The 24336-nt window shown below is 38.6% G+C and overlaps 1 protein-coding gene across 1 annotated transcript; it reads left to right on the forward strand.

The window, feature by feature from the left end:
• Positions 1–9677: 9677 nt before the first annotated feature.
• Positions 9678–22587, forward strand: IDO1 (indoleamine 2,3-dioxygenase 1). Its single transcript, NM_001101866.2, has 10 exons — positions 9678–9802; positions 14131–14226; positions 14341–14460; positions 14927–15045; positions 15757–15771; positions 18153–18252; positions 18795–18912; positions 20136–20187; positions 20640–20788; positions 21791–22587. Exons 1-10 carry the CDS (start codon positions 9704–9706, stop codon positions 22141–22143), a joined length of 1221 nt encoding a protein of 406 aa, NP_001095336.1. The 5' UTR covers positions 9678–9703; the 3' UTR covers positions 22144–22587.
• Positions 22588–24336: the final 1749 nt, after the last annotated feature.

Below are 24336 nucleotides of genomic sequence, written 5' to 3' on the forward strand. Positions count from 1 at the left end.
TTTCAGCATTTTTAGTAGGGTTGTTTCATTGTTACAGGTTTTTTAAATATCCTGTATACTATATAAATATTGTATATATATTTTTCTACCATTCTATGGATATCTTTTCATATTCTTGATGACAAAGATGTTTATATAAAAGCAAGAACCTCATGGGGAAAAAAAAAAATGAAGACAAAGGACCAAAATTTGAAAGCTGGAAAATTGATAGATGATTTAGTAAATACAAAAATTTGGATCAGGAGCCTGTAGAAGCAGTCAAAAAACTTGGAGAACCATGAAATGTTCAAGGATTTGCCACATTGATTACATTGGTAATAGAAGTAAATGTGGATCTAATAGAAGTTTGTTTAAAAACCTGTTTCTTCCCCTGGTACTTCTCAAACTGAGAATGCCCCTTCTTTGCTCTAAATGAACACTTGGAGAACCATTCTCTGGAAAGGGAAAATGAAAATTCTCAGGACTCAGGGACCCATGCAGTATCATATCTGAAATACAGAAATTAAGTTTTAAAATGTCTTATTCCCCAGTACTACATCCAATTCTACTTTTCAAGCCAGGTACAAGAATGCTGTTCTGAAAACCTTACAGCCCGAGAGAAAATATGTTAAGATGGTGACATCTGAGGTCATCCAATGAAAGAATACAGAAAAATAACTCCACAGTGAAGCATTAAATTAGGAAGCTTCAACCATGTGCACTTAAAATGAATGTTTGTAATGCCTCATTTTAAGTGATTGAAATGATTTTATTTCTATACAGTACCAAAGAACAACCTGAAAATGAAGTTAAGGAAACAATTCCCATCTAAAAATGAAATTAAGGAAATATTTCCAATTATAAAATACTTTAGGATGAGTTTAACAAAATGTATACACCAAATAATATATATACTGAAATATACAAAATATATACATTGAAAACTAGATAATATTTCTCTTTAACATAAAAATGTATACATTCTATTGAGGAAAACACAACTAAAGGTTACCCAAAAAATGACAAATTGGAGGAACTAACAGCTCTTACAAACTCAAGAACAGGCAAGAACAGTAATGGGGATTGATCAAAGAAATAATATAAATAATGTAATGATTCATTTTTAATCACAAGCAGATAATTAGGAATGATAAGATATCTGAGCAAAGCACTGACTATGACAAAAAGAGATGAAGATAAAGAAGAAACTTAAGTGAAAGACAAATCTACAGAGCTGAAGAAAGAAAGGAGGGAACAAAATTACCCATCGGTCTTCAAAGAAACAAAGTATTGCACCTGGTGATATGATCAGGCTCCCCTTTTTTTAAGTTCTGTATGGCACCCCACCCCAGCACTCTTGCCTGGAAAATCCCATGGATGGAGGAGCTTGGAAGGCTGCAGTCCATGGGGTCTCTGAGGGTCGGACACGACCGAGCGACTTCACTTTCACTTTTCACTTTCATGCACTGGAGAAGGAAATGGCAACCCACTCCAGTGTTCTTGCCTGGAGAATCCCAGGGATGGGGGAGCCTGATGGGCTGCCGTCTATGGGGTTGCACACAGTTGGACATGACTGAAGTGACTCATCAGCAAATACACTTTAAATTGTTGCTCTGTGGTTACCTTGAGGCTTACATAAAATACCTCATAGACAAGGCAGTCCATTTTATGCTGAGAGCAACATATCTTTGTTCACTCATAAAGACTCCACCATTGTACTCCTTTCCTTTTATATTTTCAGTGTCACTATTTACTTCTTTTTATGCTGTGAGTGTATAAACTATAGTAGCTATAGCTATTTTAAATACTTTTTTCTTTCACCCTATACTACAGTTAAGTGGCTGACACATCATTTTAATAAAGAATAACAATTTCTAATTCTTTTTACCTTTACCAGAGTGTTGTCTATTTGGCATATTGTTGTTGTTGCTGTTTTTCCTGAGTAGCATCTTTTTGTTTAAGCTTGAAGAACTTCTTTCAGCATTTCTTACAAGATCAGCCTAATGGTGATTAACTTTGTCAGGTTTTATTTGTCTGGAAAAATGTTTATTTATTCATATCTGAGGGATAAATCTGCTGAATACATTGGCTGGCAAATCTCATATTTCAACCCTTTGACTAAGTCATTCCACTCTCTCCTGGTCTATAGTTTCTACTGAGACATCTGCTTATAGCCTGGTTGGGGTTTCATTGTAAGTTACTTCATTTTTTTCTGCATTTCAGATTATTTATTTTTGACGATTTCATACAATGAGTCTTACAGAAGGTCTTTTTGCGTTAATCTGCCCTGTTGTCTGTACTTTCTATTGCATTCTTCATCTTATTTCTTGAATTCTTCAGCTTGATTGTTTCTGTTTTTTCCTTTTTAATAATTTTAATTTTTGGTAAATAACTCTTTCTGTTAAATAATTTTATTCCTAAATTCAATGAACTGTCTTTCTGGATTTTCTTGCAACTCATTGAATTTCTTCATGACAGCTATTTTTGATTCTTTAGCAGTTAGCTCAGCAATCCTCAATTTTTTGAGCATCAGGGACCAGTTTTCTGGAAGAAAACCACTCACCTCCTGCTGTGAGGCTGAGTTTCTAACAGGCCAGGGACAATACTGGTCCATCCATGGCCAGGGATTTGGTCCTCCTGTGTTATATCACAATATTCCATGTATTTGAATTCAGTTTCTGGAGAATTATTATTTTGTTTTAGTGATACCATATTTCTTTGACTTTTCATATTGTTTGATGATTTGAGCTTCTGTTTTCTCACTTGATGTAGCCTGACACCCTCCTTAATTAAAAATTTATGTTCACTTTTGCTATCAGGTGGCTCAGTGGGAAAGAAATGGCAGGAGACACAGGTTCTATCCCTAGATAAGGAAGAACCCCTGGAGAAGAAAATAGCAACCCCATTCCAGTATTCTTTCCAGGATGATCCCATGGACAGAGGAGCCTGGTGGGCTATAGTCCATGGGGTCGCAAAGAGCTGGATACACGTGAGCACATTGTTTCTTACAGTTTAACAGAATGGCATTTAGAACTCTTTTCTTATTCCAGGAGGTGGCACTAAAGCTCAAGTTTGTAACTTCTTCTGCAGGAGCTGGCTTTTAGGATGTGTTGGAGCGTGCATGAGGACCTGGCATCAGAGTGGGAGGTTTGGGCTAGAGCCTCAGATTCTGGAGATGCTCATGGCTTAGTGGAAAGAACTTCAGCTGGAGATACTTTGTGGCTGTGCTCCCTGCTGAAATCCCATAGTAGATGGCAGGAAAGCTATTTCTTCAATGCCCATTGATATTCCTGTCTGCTCTCTCCTCTTCTTTCTCTCTCCCACCAGTCACAGAGGTCCCTAATCACAAATCTGGATGCTGCTAGAGAGAAACAGGTCCCTCCAGCTGCAATTCCCATTACTGAGAAGCAGAGTGGTCCCTCATTATTTTCATCTTACACCTCTTCTGCCAAAAAAGGCACCTCTGATGCTCCCCAAAACCCACACTTTGGGCATCAGTCTGGAGCAGAGACACACTAGAAGAGCTCCTCCACTTTATTGGCCTTAATACTCATTTGTATCCCACTCTGATGGTGTTCCATACCCCACTGTCCAGTCAAGGTAGACAAAAAAATAGAAATCCGGATCTCAAAGAGATATTGCACTTCCAGCATTGTTTTTCTTTCTCAAGACCATTTCTGAATATTCCTTTGTGGTTCCATAAAATTGTTAGCATTGTTTTTTTCTCTTAAAACTGCTATTGAAAATCTTATAGTAATTGCTATGGATCTGTAGATTTATTTGTGTATTATAGACATTTTAGCGGCGCTTATGGAGAAGGCAATGGCAAGCCACTCCAGTACTCCTGCCTGGAAAATCCCATGGACGGAGGAGCCTGGTAAGCTGCAGTCCATGGGGTCGCTACGAGTCGGTCGCGACTGAGCGACTTCACTTTCACTTTTTACTTTCATGCATTGGAGAAGGAAATGGCAACCCACTCCACTGTTCTTGCCTGGAGAATCCCAGGGAGGGGGGAGCCTGGTGGGCTGCCATCTATGGGGTCGCACAGAGTCAGACACAACTGACGCGACTTAGCAGCAGCAGCAGCAGCACTTAAGTCTTCTAATCCATGAAAACAGGACAGCATTCCATTTGTGTCTTCTAAAAATCTTTTTGCTAATATTTATAGTTTTTAATATATAAGGCTTTCACTTCCCTAGTTAAGTTCATTTCTATGTATTTTATTCTTAAATTTCATATTTAGATTGTTCTCTATCAATATATAGAGGTTAAACTGATCTTTGTATATTGATTTTGTACTCTGAAACTTTGGCCAATTCATTTATTGTGACAGATTTTTGTGAAACCTGTAGGGTTTTCTATGCATCAGATCATGTCATCAGTGAACAAAAATAATTTTGCTTTCTTATATTCTATTTGGATGCCTTTAAAAAAGTTAATTTATTTATTTTAATTGGAGGATAATTACTTTACAATATTGTAGTGGTTTTTGCCATACATTGACATGAATCAGCCATGGGTGTACATGTAACCCCCCTCCTGAACCCCCCTCCCACCTCCCTCCCCATCCCATCCCTCAGGGTCATCCCAGTGCACCAGCCCTGAGCACCCTTCTCATGCATTGAACCTGGACTGGCGATCTATTTCACGTATGGTAATATACATGTTTCAATGCTGTTCTCTCAAATCATCCCACTCTCACCTTCTCCACAGAGTCCAAAAGTCTGTTCTTTATCTCTGTGTCTCTTTTGCTGTCTCACATATAGGGTCATCATTACCATCTTTCTAAATTCCATTTATATGCATTAATACACTGTACTGGTGTTTTTCTTTCTGACTTACTTCACTCTGTATAATCGGCATCAGTTTCATCCACCTCACTAGAACTGATTCAGATGCATTTTTTTTAATGGCTAAGTAATATTCCACTGTGTATATGTATTACAGCTTTCTTATCCGTTTGTCTTCTGATGGACTTCTAGGTTGCTTCCATGTCCTGGCTATTGTAAACAGTGCTGCGATGACCATTGGGGTACACGTGTATCTTTCAATTCTGGTTTCCTTGGTGTATATGCCTGGCAGTGGGATTGCTGGGCTGTCACCCTGTTTATTTAACTTATATGCAGAGTACATCATGAGAAACGCTGGACTGGAAGAAACACAAGCTGGAATCAAGATTTCTGGGAGAAATATCAATAACCTCAGATATGCAGATGACACCACCCTTATGGCAGAAAGTGAAGAGGAACTCAAAAGCCTCTTGATGAAAGTGAAAGTAGAGAGTTAAAAGTTGGCTTAAAGCTCAACATTCAGAAAATGAAGATCATGGCATCCTGGTCCCACCACTTCATGGGATATAGATGGGGAAACAGTGGAAACAGTGTCAGACTTTATTTTTCTGGGCTCCAAAATCACTACAGATGGTGACTGCAGCCATGAAATTAAAAGACGCTTACTCCTTGGAAAGAAAGTTACGACTAACCTAGATAGCATATTCAAAAGCAGAGACACTACTTTGCCAACAAAGGTTCATCTAGTCAAGGCTATGGTTTTTCCTGTGGTCATGTATGGATGTGAGAGTTGGACTGTGAAGAAGGCTGAGCACTGAAGAATTGATGCTTTTTAACTGTGGTGCTGGAGAAGACTCTTGAGAGTCCCTTGGACTACAAGGAGATCCAACCAGTCCATTCTGAAGGAGATCAGCCCTGGGATTTCTTTGGAAGGACTGATGCTAAAGCTGAAACTCCAGTACTTTGGCCACCTCATGCGAAGAGCTGACTCATTGGAAAAGACTCTGATGCTGGAAGGGATTGGGGGCAGGAGAAGAAGGGGACGACAGAGGATGAGATGGCTGGATGGCATCACTGACTCGATGGACATGAGTCTGGGTGAACTCTGGGAGTTGGTGATGGACAGGGAGGCCTGGTGTGCTGCGATTCATGGGGTTGCAAAAAGTCAGACACGACTGAGCGACTGATCTGATCTTGCATGAAATGTTCCCTTGGTTTCTCTAATTTTCTTGATGATATCTCTAGTCTTTCCCATTCTATTGCTTTCCTCTATTTCTTTGCATTGATCACCGAGGAAGGCTTTCTTATCTCTCCTTGCTACATCACTTCATGGCAAATAGATGGGAAAACAGTGGAAACAGTGGCTGACTTTATTTTTGGGGGGCTCCAAAATCACTTCAAATGGTGACTGCAGCCATGAAATTAAAAGATGCATACTCCTTGGAAGGAAAGTTATGACCAACCTAGACAGCATTTTAAAAAACAGAGACATTACTATGCTAACAAAGGTCCGTCTAGTCAAGGCTATGGTTTTTCCAGTAGTCATGTATCAATATGAGAGTTGGACTGTAAAGAAAGCTAAGTGCCAATGAACTGATACTTTTGAACTGTGGTTTTGGGGAAGAGTCTTGAGAGCTTCCCTGGTGGCTCAGATGGTAAAGCGTCTGCCTGCAATGCAAGAGACCCAGGTTCGATCCCTGGGTTGGTAAGATCCCCTGGAGAAGGAAATGGCAACCCACTCCAATACTCTTGCCTGGAAAATTCCATGGACGGAGGAGCCTGGTAGGCTACAGTCCATGGGGTTGCAGAGTCGGATACGACTGAGCGACTTCACTTCACTTCACTTCACTTGAGAATCCCTTAGACTGCAAGGAGATCCAACCAGTCCATCCTAAAGGAGATCAGTCCTGAGTGTCCATTGGAAGGACTAATGCTAAAGCTGAAACTCTAATATTTTGGCCACCTCATGCGAAGAGTTGATTCATTGGAAAAAACTCTGATGATGGGAGGGATTGGGGGCAGGAGGAGAAGGGGACGACAGAGGATGAGATACAAGGATGGCATCACTGACTCAATGGACATGAGTTTGAGTAAACTCCGGAAGTTGGTGATGGACAGGGAGGCCCTGGCGTGCTATGATTTTGGGGGTCACAAAGAGTGGTACACAACTGAGCGACTGAACTGAACTGGGAGAAATATCAACAATCTTAGATATGCAAATAATACCACTTTAATGGCAGAAAGTGAAGAGCTAAAGACCCTCCTGATGAGAGTGGAAGAAGAGAGTGAAAAAGCTGGCCTAACTCAACATTCAAAAAACTAAGATAATGGTGTCTGGTACCATCACTCCATGGCAAACAGATGGGGAAATAGTGACAGACTTTGTTTTCTTGGGCTCCAAAATCACTGTGGATGGTCACTGCAGCCATGAAATTAAAAGACAGTTGCTCTTTCAAAGAAAAGCTCTGACAAACCTAGACAGCATATTCAAAAGCAGAGACATCATTTTGTCAATAAAGGTCCATATTATCAAAGCTATGGTTTTTCCAGTAGTCATGTACGGATGTAAGAGTTGGGCCATGAAGAAGGCTGAGAGCCAAAGAATTGAAAAAGAGTCAACTTGTGGTGAAGCCATGAATATGATAGGCTAGCATCATATTTTTTTGTTTGTAATTGTTTTCCCTTGGATCTGATTTCAGCAGTCTTAGTCTCATGAACCGTTCATCTTTATTTTATTTTCTATTGAAGTGTAGTTGGCTTACAATGTTGTGTTAATTTCTGTTGTACAGCAGCATTCTTGTTTAAAAAATATTCTTTTCTGTTGTGGTTTATCAAAGGAAAGTGACTGTAGTTCCCTGTGCTTTACAGTAAAACGCTGTTGCTTAACCGTTATCTCTATTAAAGCTTACATGTGCTAACGCTAATCTCCACTCCATCCCTCCTCCAACCACCTCCCCCGCTACTTTGGCGATCAGAAGTCTGTTCTCTGTCTGTGAGTCTGTTTCTGTTTCATAGGTAGGTTCATTTGCGTCATATTTTAGATTACACATATAAGCGATATCATATTTGTCATTATCTTTCTAAATTCACTTAGTGTGATCATCTGTAGATGCATGTATGTTGCTGCAAATGGCATTATTTTGCTCTTTATTTTGGCTGAGTGGTATTCCATCGTACCATGTCTTCTTTATCCATTCATCTGTCAATGAACAGTTACGTTGCTCTTTCCATGTCTTGGCTATTGTGAACAGCACTGCCATGAACACAAGGGTACACGTATCTTTTTGAATTAGAGTTTTGTCTGGAAATATGCCCAGAAGTGGGATTGCTGGATTATATGGCAACTCTATTTTTAGTTTTCTGAGGAACCTGCTACTCTTTTGCATATTAACTGTCCCAATTTACATTCCTACCAGCAGTGTAGGAGGACGAATTTTAAAGAAGGATAGCCATTTGTGTTCTCTTGGCTGTTTAATTTTAGTTTCAATTTCCGTTACCTTTACAATAAAGGAAACCTATTCTTGCAAAACTACATCGTTATCAAAAGCCATCATGTAATTAGGAAGAATAGTGTTTATCAAAAGCCATCACGTGATTAGAAAGAATACTTTGAGAACCATTCTAGAATGGAGTCATTCCAAGGCAATGTATTGTTAAAATCTGTTGTAAGTACTGAAACCTGGATGACAACATTGCATTGTCTGTTAATGTACTGAACACTCACTTCTTTTTTCTCCTTTTGACCATCATAATGAACAGGATGGCTTCTTCTCTTGCTTCAGCTTTGTGTATAAGATCAACCGATTTATACGTAAGTGACCACAGACCTCCAGACACCCTGAAAACCTTTACCAAATGCAACCTTAATTTGCATTTTGAAAGAACTATTTTCAAGATAGATTTTTATAATTTATTTCAACTTTAAGCATATTCTAGAGTCTCCAAATGTGGACTATTGCCTTACTAGTCCCTTAGAGATCATATACAGTAGAGATGCAAGAAAATTTTCCACAGTTGGGGAGGGAGAGGGTGGAAAAAATTGAGATAGTAGCATTGAAATATTAACATATCCACTACCAGGGTAAAATAGATAGCTAGTGGGAACCAGATGTATAGCACAGGGAGCTCAAGCCAGTGTTCTGTGATGATCTAGAGGGATGAGATGGGGGGTGGGTTGGGAAGGAGGCTCAAGAGGGAGGGGATATATGTATACACATAGCTGATTCACATTGTTGTGTGGCAGAAACCAGCACAATATTGTAAAGCAACTACCTTCCAATTAAAAATTTTTTAAAAGAACAGTAGTGAGAACACTTATGGAATCAGGTAAGAAACATGGGACTAGAGGGGTGAAGAGATGCTATGCTTCTAAATTCTTCATGTGCTTGCATTTTTCCTTTTTTCTTTTTTCTATTTCAGAGGCACTAACTCTGGGTACCAAAATTTTTTTTCCTGGCTGCTGAAACAAGACACTAATATTTTCAAAGAACCGTGGGAGTTTAAAAGAAAGCCAATGACTACAATAACTAAAAGATGGCTTAGGTCATTAGGCTTGGTTAAATTCATTATTTTAATTCAAAGTTTTTCCCCATAAAATAAAAATGTTCTTTCTGGCCACCTATTTTCATGTTTTTTGTTATTTCACTCAAGCCCTTTCCAATTCCCCTTAGGCAGTAAGCAAATGATGTTCCCAGAAACGTTTGATATGAAATATACACTTTCAGTTTCTTCATGTAATAAACAGTCATGCTTCTGTAGTTTTATTTTTTATCAAACTACAAATAAAGAAAATGGAAAATGAAACTATTCCAAAAGTGGAAGTCATTTCTTACCGCCTGTATGGTGAGTTGTGGTTGTTGGCTATGGCAACCTCTGTAATAAATAGACGCTCTGAAGCTACTCTAGCCGGAGGAGGAACAGAGTTGACTGCAAGAATGGCAGGTGACATGTCATCTCCTGTGGAAAATTCATGGACCATCTTTAAGGAATACCACATTGATGAAGACGTAGGCTTTGCTCTTCCATATCCACTGGTAAGAGAGGACACTGGAATATGGGCAAAATTATTTTCTTGTCTTGACTTACCTGGACAAGTTAGCTTCTACTGAATAAATGTGGTTCAGTAATTTCTACTGAACAAATAGATATAGAGGTACCAAAATTGGAGGCAGAGTTTGAATAAAGGGATCTCAGTTAACGTTCTTAAAATTTTCTTCCTAGAAACTTAGCCTTAGAGGCACTTCTTACTCATCTTATACAGGTACAGAGTGATGAGATAAGGTAACTACAGAGGTATTTTAGTTTAAGACAATCACATTTCAGGGGGTATTTTGAAAAAAATTTTTTTAAAAGTAATAAATGACCCATGAGTCAAAGGAACCCCCTTTCTCAGCTGATAAACCTTAGATAGCACAAAGCATGTGTTCCTGCTTTGATGTTGTTGAGGTGGGGAATCAAGCAACTTTGTGTTGTATTAGTATTGTTGCGTATTTACTAAGCCTAAGTTTCAGGCTTAGAGAGAGTTAGACCTGCTAGATCTGCATGCTTTTTTTCACAGGTTTTGCTACAAAGGGCAAGGCATTAGAATAAAAGTGTGTCTTAAGACTACAGGTTCCTAAGTTATCTTCCCAAGAATGCCATGCAAAGCATCTTATCTTTAATATCTTAATCATCACACACTTTTATCTCATTTTTAGCAATTTACAAATATTAACTTACTCCATCTTTACAACCATCCTGAAAGGTATGTATGTTATTAATCTTATTTTCCTGATGAGAAAGTAAGCCATGCAGAATTTAAATAATTAGCCAAACTCACACAGCTAAGTAATAACAGGGATAGGAAGTGAGTCTAATCAGTCTGGTTCCAGAATCCATGGTCTGAAAACCATTATCTATTATGCTACACTGCCTAACTCAAGAGAAGGAGAGAACACAAGACATTATTTTGGTTTTTGGTTATTGTTTGTTTTCCTACTCTTGCTTTTAATGAAATTCATGAGATTCCAGGAGAGGATTTCTAGGAGCCAGTAACATGTTGTGACAATGCTGTATACCAGGATGTATCTGTACTTGTGACTGGAACAAATAGATATAGAGGTACCAAAATTGGAGGCAGAGTTTGAATAAAGGGATCTCAGTTAACTTTCTTAAAATTTTCTTCCTAGAAACTTAGCCTTAGAGGCACTTCTTGCTCATCTTACACAGGTACAGAGAGTGATGAGATAAGGTAACTATAGAGGTATTTTAGTTTAAGAAAATCACATTTCAGGGGGTATTTTGAAAAAAAATTTTTTTAAAGTAATAAATGACCCATGAGTCAAAGGAACCCCCTTTCTCAGCTGATAAACCTTAGATTGCACAAAGCATGTGTTCCTGCTTTGATGTTGTTGAGGTGGGGAATCAAGCAACTCTAGAGACAACCTTTAAGTGTGACAAATACATATTTTAGTCAGAATCTAACTATACTTAGAAATCACATCTAGTAAATACCTTGGTTAATATAGGGAAATCTAAAGCAAATTCTTTGTCCCAATCTAATTTTCCTCTTCACATGATTAAGTTAATTGAAGAAAATGAAGCGGATGTTTTAATTGTATTGCTAAAATCAACTGGCTTACTTTATATTTTCAAATCAATAATATTCAGACTTACTCTCTCTTCACAAAAGTGCACAACTGCCAAGACTGGATGTTTTGAGGAAATATGTATCAATGGTACAAAAAAAAAAAAACTTTTTCAGAAACTACAAAGTGTCATATCAAATTTATTCTTTATTTCCCTATAAAGTTGGTTCTCTTATAAAAGAAAATAATCACAATAATTATGTGAATGAGTAAGTGAAAATTGTTCAGTTGTGTCTGACTCTTTTCTACCCCATGGACTGTAGCCCGCCAGGCTCCTCTGTCCATGGAATTCTATAAGCAAGAATACTGGAGTGGGTTGCCATTCCCTTCTCCAGGCAATCTTCCCTTACCCAGGCGTTGAACCTGGGTCTCCTACATTGCAGGCAGATTCTTTATCATCTGAGCCACCAAGGAAGCCACAAATAATTATGTAGACCTCTAAAACAGTAGTTTTGTGGTTAGGGAGAAAAAATTCAGAGCAAATACAGGAAAAGTGATTATCTAGTGAATATACTGCCTGGATCTTTCATTCCTAAAAATTTTCCCTGACTAAGTAAGTCTAGCCAATTCTCTGCAGCCCCTGAACAGGTTTGAAGTTTTTATTACATTTGTCTTCATATTTTATAGCTTCCTTATAATATTAACTTGGTTTTGAAGCTTAAAGCCTCACTAACCTTGGTTTCAGGTAAACTCAATTTATGCTCTCTCCCCTTAATTCAGTTTCGATGCCCCCAAAGGCACATCTGGAAGGAGCTTAATGAAGAAGGCCTGGGGAGTTTTCAGGACTCTGAATCTCATTTCAGGCTGTGACCTAGTATTTTTGTTTCTATATTTTCCCTTGAGACACAATTAGAAACAACACCCAGGGAGGCACTTATTAAAAACAAAACCCAGTTGAGTAAAATTTAAAACGTCATTGCCTTCCTTCAGTGATTCATGAAATGGGCATCATCCCAACTAGCAGGAAGAAAAGTACTCTGAGGAGCTGTACAAAAATGAAAGACTTTTATAGGCAGAAGAGAACAGAAACAAGGAAGTCATCATCCCTGCAGAGTGAATTGGTTGTATTGAGGTCACATTTCTTTAGAGAAAAGCAGGGTTCTATGAGCAAATCAGTTCATTACTGCTGGCCAGGGGATTCCAGATTGACTGGTTTAGGATTCCACTCTGGGAGAGGCAGAAATTGTAATTAAGTATTGTCTCCATTTAGTGACATGGGACTTAAGTTACTCCATTCTGGGTTATTGGGTCTTTTCTTTTTAAACATTTTATTTTGTACTGGAGTATAGCCAATTAACATTGTTATAATAGATTCAGTCAGTCAGCTCCGTTGCTCAGTCTTTGTGATCCCATGGATGGCAGCACGCCAGGCTTCCCTGTCCATCACCAACTCCCGGAGCTTGCTCAAACTCATGTCCATCATGTCCATAATACCATCTAACCATCTCATCCTCTGTCATCCGCTTCTCCTGCATTCAATTTTTCTCAGCATCGGGGTCATACTTCAGCATCAGATGGCCAAATTATTGGAGTTTCAGCTTCAGCATCAGTCCTTCCAATGAATATTCAAGACTGATTTCCTTTAGTTTCAGGCAGACAGCAAAGGGATTTAGCCATACATACATATTTATCCATTCTCCCACAAACTCCTCTCCCATCCAGGTTGCCACATAACACTGAGCAGTCTTATTTATAACACTCTTTTATTTGGATTTCATTTTTATGTACTTGACCAAAAATTTGCCTGTTGTACCAAAGGAAACAATCAACATGTATACATATATATATACATATATACATGCACATATATACAACATATATACAGCATCTCTTGCATATCTAGTACTGTGGTAAGAAATACAGAATTAAAAATATGATAAAACCCTTGCCTTCAGATAGTGAGATGTAAAAAGATAAAACATCTTTTACAAGTTAGAAATCCTTATGTTTGAATTACAATGAACTATGTGCACAAAACAAGCCATAAATCTGCCTGAGCCTTGCTTGTCTTATTTATGACATGGAGATAACTCTGGGGGCCATTATAATAATTAAACAAGAAATAATTAAATGAAAAATTGAAGCAAAACTGCCTCATTACTGACATTTAATAAATCTCATTTTCCTTCTATTCAAAAAAAAAACAACTTAACATCTAGCTGAGAAGGTAAAAATATAGCAGACAGCAATAAATTACTTAGGGCTTCCCTGGTGGCTCAGCAATAAAGAATCTGTCTGCCAATGCAGAAGACTTAGGTTTGATCCCTGGGTTGGGAAGATCCCCTGGAGAAGGAAATGGCAACCCACTCCAGTATTCCTGCCAGGGAAATCCCATGGACAGGGAAACCTGGCAGACTAAGTCCATGGGGTCTTAAAGAGTTGGACACATCTAAGTGACTACACACAATAATAAATCAGTTAATGTGAAAGGGGGTAATTCATAAGATTCTTCATTGGAGACATACCTATAGAATGGAATAGTCAGGAAGATTTCAATGAAATGTTTCAAGGGATCTTTGCAAAGGAGGCAGGTGAGAGGAAGAAGAGGAGCACAGAGAAGGTCCTGAGCTCTTCGTGTGCAGGTGACAATGCATGGCCTGGTGGCCCTAGACAGGCTAAGTGTGTGTTGGCATTGCGTGGCATCGATACAGAGGCAACATGGATCATTAGTGGAGACACCACTATTGGATAAGACCTTCCACTGGTGAATCAAAGCCCTGTTTCTTCTTTTTAAGGAGGACCTACCTCATCCTTATGATGCCTGGATCTCTATTGCTAGAAATCTGCCTGAACTGATCAAGAACAACCAACTACGTGTGGAAGTTGAGAAGGTTTGGAAAAAATATTACACGTTTTCTATTTCAGCTTCGTAAAAGCATTAACTTGGTTTTGTGGCACTCACATCACACATTTTGAGTTGAGTCCATCTCTCCATTTATTCTCAGTTAGCAACGCTCAACATTAATGGCCTCCGAGGCCACAGGGCACAGCGCCTGGCACACTTGGTTCTGGGATACATCACGATGGCGTATGTGTGGGGTCAAGGCGATGGAGACATCCGAAAGGTCTGGAGATTTTCATGTATTCTTTTATGTTAACACAACAGACTGACATCCAGTTGACATTTAATGTAAATGAACTCTAAGAGTATTGTCAAGGCATTTGTGAAGCTTGAGGATCTTGTGCAGAGGAGTTGCCTAACAAATATTTGGGGGAATGGATGGATGCTTGAGTGAATGGTTGCAAATGATTCACAGGCCATTAGAAAGTCAAGAATACAGCCCTGATTTCCTCTGGCCCTTTAGGTGGGCTTTGTTCTCTCTATGCCGAGATTATGTCCACATCATCACAAATTTCAAATGTAAGGGTTTTATAAGTACTGGGCTTAAGTTATGAAATGAGGAAGAGGCAATGACATTGGTTTGGTTTCACAGGGCCCTTATGTAGAACAGTTAATCTTTTGACACCCAGAAAGCAGAAGCGAAGGCGAGACATTTCAAAGGTTAATACTAAAAGTCGTGTTTTCATTAGGTCTTGCCAAGCAATATCGCTGTTCCTTACTGCAAACTGTCTGAGAAGCTGGGACTGCCTCCTATTCTACTTTATGCAGATTGTGTCTTGGCAAACTGGAAGAAAAAGGATCTCAATGGGTATGTAAACAGTGATTATAACAGGAATTAAAGGTGTTCACAGTATTTTAATCAAAAGGGAAATGGTCATTTGTTTAATCCTTGGCAGCATGGCTTTCTTCTCTGTTGTTAAGATGTAAAAGATACGTGCATGTGAGAGAGAGAGGTGTGTTGTCAACATACAATGAAATGTACATATCTTAAGTGTTCAGTTTGATCAGTTTGACTGGCTTCTTTCAAGATTCGACATTTCAATTTTAACTACTGAGTGGAATCAAAACATCTTTGGCGGTAGAGGTGGCAACATCTGGGCTTTCAAAAGAGTCTGCTTAGAATCCCGGCCCTTCCTAAGCACTGAGTAACGGATCTACTACAATGAAGGGTCAGAGGCTCTAGGTGTGTATCCGAAGAGGCGTGTTCTAGATGTGGGAGTACCGCCAAATGAAATGATTTGATCTTGAAAATTTCTTATTAGTAACAAGGTTTCCAATTGGTTTTGACAATTCACGTGTGTTCCTTGCATATTTAATTGTTTCTTTCACTTATTAAGTCCTAAATTAAATGTTTGTGACACCTACTTGACAAATATTGAAAAAACACACCTTTACATTTTTATGTATTTTTTTTTACCTTTGCTAGATCAGTAGTATTAGAGGAAATAACTCAAAACCATTTAATTTTTACATTGGTTTCCTTTCCATCTTCCAATTGATCCACGGCTGCTCTCCTAAGGCCCATGACTTATGAGTAAGTACTCCATCTTTTTCATTTGAAGAATTACTGTTACTCAAAGTAAATAAGGATGTATCACTACCCTCCACGTGCATTCTTTTAAAAGACCAATTGATTTTAGGCAAAAAATACAAAAATCTTACTTGTATATGCAGATGATACCTGACTTAAGGATGGTTTCAACTTAGGATTTTTTGACCTTAGGATGGTGCAAAAGTGATATACGTTCACTAGAAACTCAGTTTGAATTTTGAATTTTGGTCTTTCCCTAAGTAGATGTGCAGTACATACTCTCCTGTGATCCTGGGCAGGGCAGTGCAGCTCCCAGGCAGCCCCACTGTCAAGAGGGTGAACAACTGATACACTTACAACCATCATGCACCCAGACAACCACTCTGGTTTTCACTTTCAGTATTCAATAAATCACAAGAGATATTCCACACTTTACTATAAACTAGACTTTGTGTTAGATGATTTTGCCCAAATCTAGGCTAATGCAAATGTTCTAAGCACATTTACGGTAGGCTAGGCTAAACTCTGGGGCACCCAGGTGGGCAAGTGGTAAAGAATCCAATCTGCCTGCCAATGCAGGGGACACAGGAGAAGTGGGTTCAAGTCCTGGGTTGGGAAGATCCTCTGGAGGAGGAAATGGCAATCCACTCCAGTATTCTTGTCTGGAAAGCCCCATGGACAGAGGAGCCTGGTGGGCTACAGTCCTTGGGATCACAATGACTGTGACCCCAAGGTCACAGTGAGTGAGACAGACACAACTTAGCAGGACCACAAGGCTAATATTTGATAGGCTAATATCTGATATTTGGTAGGTTAGGTATATTGAGTGAATTTTCAACTTATCTTCAACTGAAGATGGATTTATTGAGATATAACACCATTGTAAGTTTAAGAAGATCTGTAGATAAATATAATTAACATACATACATATATACAAAATGCACATACATCTGTGTATCCATGACCCTATGGCCTCAGTGGCCAGAAGTAATAAAACTATTCTTTTTGACCCAATTCTTACTATTTTTGGCCAGGTACTTAACAGAGGCTAAGAGCTAGGGAAGCTAAAGTAAATACAGGAATAAGCTTACCCTCATGAACCTGGGTTAATTTGGAGGAAAGAAGATACATGAAAATTATGTAAGTTGCTATATGATCACGAGAAGAATTAAGGCAATTCAAGGACTATGAGTTCAAGTGAAACAAAAGGCACAGGAAAGAATCCTACAGCAAGGAATTTAAGCTGGACTTGGAAGAGTGACTAGGCATAGGTTAGAAGAAGGAAAACCTGGGACTTCCCTGGTGGTCCAGTGGTTAAGATTCTGTACTTCCAGTGCGTGGCATGTTCCCTGTCCCTGGTTGGGGAACTAAGATCCCATGTGTCATCTGGCCAGAAAAAGTAAAGGAAGAAGAAGGAAAAGCTGAGCATGTTCACAGTGGAGGAAACAGCAAGAATGAGGGCTTTGAAATGACAAAAATCTCGGTGCATTTTCAGAATTGAAGGAAGGCTAGTGTCACTGATACATCATAAATAAGGAAGGTAACAGTAGAGGAAGGGGATGAAGAAATAAACTATAGAAATATTACATAGGACTTTGGGCTCTGATAAGGGGTTAAAACAGTATCTTTAAAAGGGAAGCTATGGAAGGTTTTTAAATGGGAGAATGATATCGCCAGCCCCATTTGAGGCTGAAACCGATGAAATATCTTATTCAATGAGCCCCAGGAAGTTAGGTGCAAAAATGGTTTGAGACCATACATTTAACTGCCATGAAACTCAGAGGTGTACTGATGCTGAGACCATATTTGCATCAACACAAAACTTCAGTGCAAAAGAAAATAAGGTGTAATAAATTATTTGAATTTCCCAATCAATTCCTTTGTAAGGCAGGATATATCACTGAGAAACTGAGTCAGGCTCACAGATAAAGTTATGGATATTATGTTTCTTTTATTCGAAAATCTACTTTTGAAAAAAAAAAAAAGAAAATCTACTTTGTAAATCATATCTCACAGATATCTCTATAAACCTTGAGTTTATAAATTTGTGAAAAATTGATGGGATAATAGAAAAAGAAATGCTCTTGAAGTTTCTAGTTTCAAGTTCTAGAATGGAATTTCAAGTTCCAGCTTAAAGTACTGTTAATTTTATGACCTTAAACAACAGACCTAACATTAATATTCCTAACTACATAATGGATATAGTAAACCTGCCATACTTATCTCACAAGATTATTTTGAAAATGGAGGGTAAATAAAAGTCTTGAAAATGAATAAGAATCCAACAAATAGATCAATATTGTTACTAAATTTTTTTTCTTCTTTTTAGCTTTTCTTTCTTTTATTTTTACTAAATTCTTGACTTCCTGGATTAATTTTCTTAGGAACATGGACATTCTGTTCTCATTTCCTGGTGGGGACTGCGGCAAAGGCTTCTTTCTGGTTTCTCTGTTGGTGGAAATAGCAGCTGCCTCTGCAATCAAAGTATGTCAGACCAGAAAAATGCGCATTTTGATTCACTTAAGCAGAACAAGTACTTAACAGCAGAACTCTATTATGCATAAACTAACTTGATCCTGACTGAATAGAGGATTTTAATGATTGAATTGGAGATAAGGGATAGCCTGGTACAAATAAATACTTTATTTTTTTTTGTCTCTTCTAAAATATAAAATGTAAGAGCCATATAATTAGAATCAAATTTGAAGCCCTAATAAGAGAGAAATATTTTTAACACAACTTGCCATTGGAAATTTGTCTCACAGTGACAAAAAGCTAATGATTTTTTGCCTTAGAGATAGAAATACATAAAACTATATAAACTTATCTCTAAGTGATAAAATAATAAAGACAAACCCAAGTTTAATTAAACATATGGAAATTAGTCAAACAATCCAAGGGTATCCAATTCAAGAAAGAAACGGAAATACCAAATTTAATTTCGGCATTAAGATTTAGAAGAACTTCATTCTATGCCAATATTTATTTATGAAATCTGAAGTGTTTGTCTTCTTTTTTTTTTAAAGGTGATCCCCAGTATATTTGATGCAGTACAACGTAAAGACTCAGATACTTTGCAGAAAGCGCTGCTTGAAATATCTTCCAGCCTGCACAAAGCCCTGGAAGTGTTTTCCCAAATTCATAGCAAGTATCGTGTGCCTTGCAAATGCTAGACCATGCTCAGATGTTTCTGGTTATCTAGATGTAGACTTGCAGAGAAATGGAAGCAAAACCAACTCTCATATAGTGGATGTGTTTGTGCTTTCTTTTATCTCAAGGAATTATTATATGTACTTTCCATATAATGGTGGGTTTTATTATGTTCAGAGAATCTAAATTTTGAGAGAGAAGATAAATGACCCAAGATGATATAAGTAGTGAATAGGGAAGACAGAATTCCACTAAAATTAATGGGAAAACTTGCCAAAGGTGCAGGATATGTTAAGTTCTGAAAAACTTAGCTTCTGCTTGATAAGAACTCTCTGTGAATTCTGCTTTTATGGAAATTAACTAGAAAGCCATCTAAAACAGCCATGGGGCTCGAAAGTTATCATAAAATTAACAGCTAAAAACAATAACAAAAAGAGTACATAAACAAGGATTTGCAAAAGGAAATGTCCCCTACTGGATGCGCCTAAAAAATATGTGACTGTGTATCACTGGGCTTTGGCAAGAAGATTGGCCTTCAAACCAAAGACATTAGCAGGCTTTGGGGAGGGACACCCAGAGATGTGGTCCCTAGGGCTCCTGGAAGTTTTATTTTTATTTTTTGTGTTTAGGTTTGGGGTTTCTTTATGTAAGTAATTTATCAGTTATGCCCCAGGAGAAACATGTTGCTGTTGTTTAGTCTCTAAATCGTGTCCGACTCTTTTACGATCCCTTGGACTATAGCCCACCAGGCTTCTCTGTCCATGGGATTCTCCAGGCAAGAACACCAGGGTGAGTTGCCATTCCCTTTTCCAGGGAATCTTCTTGACCCAGGGATCCAACCCGCATCTCCTTCACTGGCAGGCGGATTCTTTGCCGCTGAGCCACAAGGGAAGCCCAGTAAACATATGAAGCATCCTTAAGTAAATGTTGGCAGTTTAATTGGTCTCCTGAGGATGAGCGGTCAATGGGCCCGGGCTCTTTGTCACAAGATGTGTGTTGCTCCCGTAGTAGACCCCATTCAGTGTACACAGGTGAGGATAGAGGGCAGGTGAGTGAAGCTTGACCTCAGGGAATTTTTCTGCACAGACTGACATAGCACCTTTCTTGTGTCCTATACTGAAATCCAGGATCAGTTGTTTATAACACCTTGATTTTTCCCAATATATCTGATGCTACTTAATTAGCTGTATCTCATCTTTTTTGTTTTGTTTTTTTAGAATATGTGGACCCAAACCTATTTTTCAATGTTCTTCGAATATACTTGTCTGGGTATGTAGCCTTATGCTTGGTTCTGTTTTCACTTAGACAATTAACAAAAAGAAGACAACAAATTTCCACTGATGGTCCCCACTATCAATCCAGTTTAAGAAACAATTTATATCCTAAACTACATGTTGCAAGAAACAGTAAGCTATTCTCTTGGTTACTACTTAGGCAGGCACACACTGGAGTATGGACAAGAAAGCTAGTCGTTTTAAAGAGAGTGAAATAACCTTTGGTAGTGAAAGGTAAGATTTGGCTTATAGAATCCTTATGCTGAATTTGCTCAGAACCATATTAATTATTATTCTCTTGCTTGAACATGAGTAGAAGGGGGAGTATGGGAGAAGTATCATGAAGCCTAGCTCATTTCACCTTCCAGTCATCCTCTGTTGCAAGATTTGACATACAAAAAATTGGCAATTGATAAAATACTGATTATTCTTCCCTTCCTAATTTAGTTGGAAAGGCAACCCCTTGCTGTCAGAGGGTCTGCTGTATGAAGGCATCTGGGACACCCCAAAGAAGTTTGCCGGAGGCAGCGCAGCCCAAAGCAGCATCTTTCAGTGCTTTGATGTTCTCCTGGGCATTCAGCACAGTATTGGTGGAGGTGAGCGACAAACGGCAAATGACCAGCATCGCTTAGGTTAATAGTATAGTTTCTAAAAAGTACCTTCCCATCAGCATCTTATCTGAGCTTATCAGACACTTTTATAAGAATCAGTAGAGACTTTACTACAATCATCTTATTACACCATGAAGAAGCAGAAACTGGAAGAGGCTCATAAACAGACTCCCTGGTAACCAACTAAAAAGCAGGGAAGCCAGAACTCAGACCAAGTTCAACACCATCTTGATCTTGATATTTGAACATGTTTATGAGGTCTGATTGAGTGGTGAAGCCAATATCGCATGTCCTGAACATGCAAGGTCAGATTTAGGAGAATCTGCGAATTCTGAGAATCGGAGAATCTGCGAAAGAGAAAGTCTGAGAATGAGATAAGACCACAAGCGGAAGCTGGAGAGTGGAGAGGCTTGGCATTTTTCTAGTTCCCCAACCTACCGCCCAGGGAGCCCAGGGCCAACACGTGCACCAAAGTTTAAAGATGAGCCACGTTCATTATATTCCTTCTAGGGGATTAAGGGAGCAGAGGAAGAGGCTCCAGGTAGAACTTCTTTCTGCTTTTCTTTCTTTCCTAAACTTCTATTTTCCTAAATTTCTAAGGGGAAAGCTTTGGGTTTCATGACAGTAAGTTTTTTGTTTTTTTTTTTATTTTCTGAGCTCATTCTCTTATTTTAAAATGATCCCTTTAATTCTCTTGGACTCAGCATCACAGTCTATCAAGTATAGTACATTTACCTGTCCTTAGAAGGATCAAATACACTAGGAACATGAGAAAGGAAGCAAAACAAAAATATAATGAATGAGTTTAGCTCATGTGGTTTTTAGAATTAAGTGTATTTTGCAGTAATTATCATTACTAGTAGCAAGATTAGTAGGATGCTGACTTGATGATTATAAATTCATGGCCACCCACTCTGGCCCACTTGGCCCTCCCTCTCTGCACAGGAGACTGCCTCAGACTCCTTACTAACTCATCTTTGTCTTCAGTCCCTGCAGACTCTGCTGCTGAATTTCTCCAGGAGATGAGAACATACATGCCACCAGCTCACCACAGCTTTCTCCTCTCATTAAAGTCAAAGCCCTCGGTCCGTGAGTTTGTTCTTTCAGAAGGCAATGCTACCCTGCAGGAAATTTACAATAAGTGTGTGCAAGCTATGGTCTCCTTGAGAAACTACCATTTGCAAATAGTAGCTAAATACATCGTGATTCCTGCAAGGCAGCAACCCCAGGTGGAAGAAAACTTGGAAGAAGAAAATAGAGGAACTGGAGGCACCAATGTCATGGACTTTCTGAAGACTGTAAGAAGTAAAACTAAGAATTCCCTGTTGAAGGAAGAATAATTGTAATCCAAGAAAGTAAATCTTTGCCATATTTTGTTTATTTTGACATATGTTAATTATCACTGTCCATTATATCAGAAATAGCATTGACATTCATCAAGAGGAAAATGAAATTTATGTCTATACAAAAGCCTTCACAGGGATGTTTATTGCAGCTTTATCATAATCACCCAAACTTGGAAACATCCAAGATGTCCTTCAATGGCTGAATGGATGAACAAATCAAAGTACATCCTGACAACAGAATATTACTCAGGGCTGAAAAGAAATGAGTGCTGTGTGACAACCTAGAGGGGGGGATGGGGTGGGAGGAAGATTCGAGAGGCTGGGACATATGTATACCTATGGCTGATTCATGATGATTTATTGCAGAAACCTATACAATATTGTAAAGCAATCATCCTCCAATTAAAAATTAAATTTAAACATTTTATAAAAAAGAAATGAGTGTGGTGTATTTCTTCCCGGTTCAGTAACAAATGTTGAAAATGAACTTATTTACAAAATACAAACAGACATAGACTTTGAAAGCAAATTCTGGTTACCAAAGTGGAAAGGTGGTATGTGTGGGGGGGGGGTGGTGGTGGTTGTGGTGGTAAATTAAGAGTTTGGGATTAACATATACACACTGCTGCTGCTGCCACTGCTGCTAAGTCGCTTCAGTCATGTCCGACTCTGTGCGACCCCATAGACGGCAGCCTACCAGGCTCCCCTGTCCCTGGGATTCTCCAGGCAAGAACACTGGGGTGGGTTGCCATTTCCTTCTCCAATGCATGAAAGTGAAAAGTGAAAGTGAAGTCGCTCAGTCGTGTCCGACTCTCAGCGACCCCATGGACTGCAGCCCACCAGGCTCCTCCGTCCATGGGATTTTCTCAGGCAAGAGTACTGAAGTGCGTTGCCATTGCCTTCTCCCATCATATACACACTACTATATATAAAATAGGAAAATCAACATCAAACTATTGTAGACCACAGGGAAATCTACTCAATATTCTGTAATAACCTATTTGGGAAAAAAATATGAAAAAGAATAGGTATTACGTATAAGTGAATCATTTTGCTATACTCCTGAAACTAACACAACATTGTAAACCAACCATACCCCAATACAAAATTTAAAATATTTTTAAAAAGAAAAAAAAAATGAGTGATCAAGCGATGAAAAGACATGGAGAAACATAACATGCATATGACTAAGTAAAAGAGGTCACTCTGAAAAGGCTACAGACTGCGAGATTCCCGCTATAAGACATTCTGGAGAAAGGTAAAAACCATGGAGGCAGGAAAAGGATCAGGGATGGCCAGAGGTTAGGACAGAGGGAGTGATGACCAGGAGGAACACAGAGGATGTTCAGTTCAGTGAAACTGCTCTGTACGATAGAATAACAGTAGACACATGCCATGCATTTCCCAAACCCCGTAGGACATAGAACACCAGGAGTGAACCCTAATGTAAGCTGTGGACTTTGGATAATCATAGTCTATCAGTGTAGGTTTATCAGCTGGAACAAGTGCACCATCCTGATGTGCAAAACTAAGCATGTCTGGGGAAGAAGGTATATGGGGACTCTGTACTTTCTGCTTAATTTTGCTTTGGGCCTAAATCAACCCTAAAAAATTAAAGTCTATTAAAAAGAAAACAATTCTGTGGCCTTCAATGATTCGCTTAACCTCTCTGGTCTGTTTTTGCACACCTAAAATAATCAGAGATAAATAGATTAAAGTGCTTTCCAATTCTGATTAAATCCTCTATGTGATCTGAACGTTCATGCAGATGTTATGCTAAGCTATGGAAGCTATGGAAATTTTAAACAACACATGTTCAAAAGTAGAATAACATCTCTATGTCTTCCAGATCATAAAGACAATGATTTTGATGTAAGAATTATTTTATATATTTATAATTTTTAAAAGCTTACAACAGGTTTTCCCTCAGTATCTTTGTTTCCTGACAGTGTCATTAAGTCAGAATAGGAATTACTTTTCTATTTTGTGGTGGTGGTTTTTTAAAGTGTTGGAGGCAGAATGAATGAGAATGCTTGTACTTAAAACAGTCAAGGTGACTCTCATCAGTCAGATCACTGATGACTAATTCAAGATGATCATCAGAGTTAACTGTGCTCTTTCTGCATGTAGCCCTCTCTGTCTGTCTGCTGCTGCTGCTGCTAAATCGCTTCAATCATGTCTGACTCT

Source organism: Bos taurus, chromosome 27 (genome assembly GCF_002263795.3).
Source record: "Bos taurus isolate L1 Dominette 01449 registration number 42190680 breed Hereford chromosome 27, ARS-UCD2.0, whole genome shotgun sequence".
Classification (NCBI taxonomy): Eukaryota; Metazoa; Chordata; class Mammalia; order Artiodactyla; family Bovidae; genus Bos; species Bos taurus.

What these genes read in the sequence shown, in the direction of transcription:
- IDO1 (NM_001101866.2), top strand. Translation starts at nt 9,704, where the DNA reads ATGGCAGGTGACATGTCATCTCCTGTGGAAAATTCATGGACCATCTTT. An exon ending in TTGCTCTTCCATATCCACTG is followed by an intron (nt 9,803 to 14,130) that starts GTAAGAGAGGAC and finishes CTTCTTTTTAAG; the next exon opens with GAGGACCTACCTCATCCTTA. An exon ending in TACGTGTGGAAGTTGAGAAG is followed by an intron (nt 14,227 to 14,340) that starts GTTTGGAAAAAA and finishes ATTTATTCTCAG; the next exon opens with TTAGCAACGCTCAACATTAA.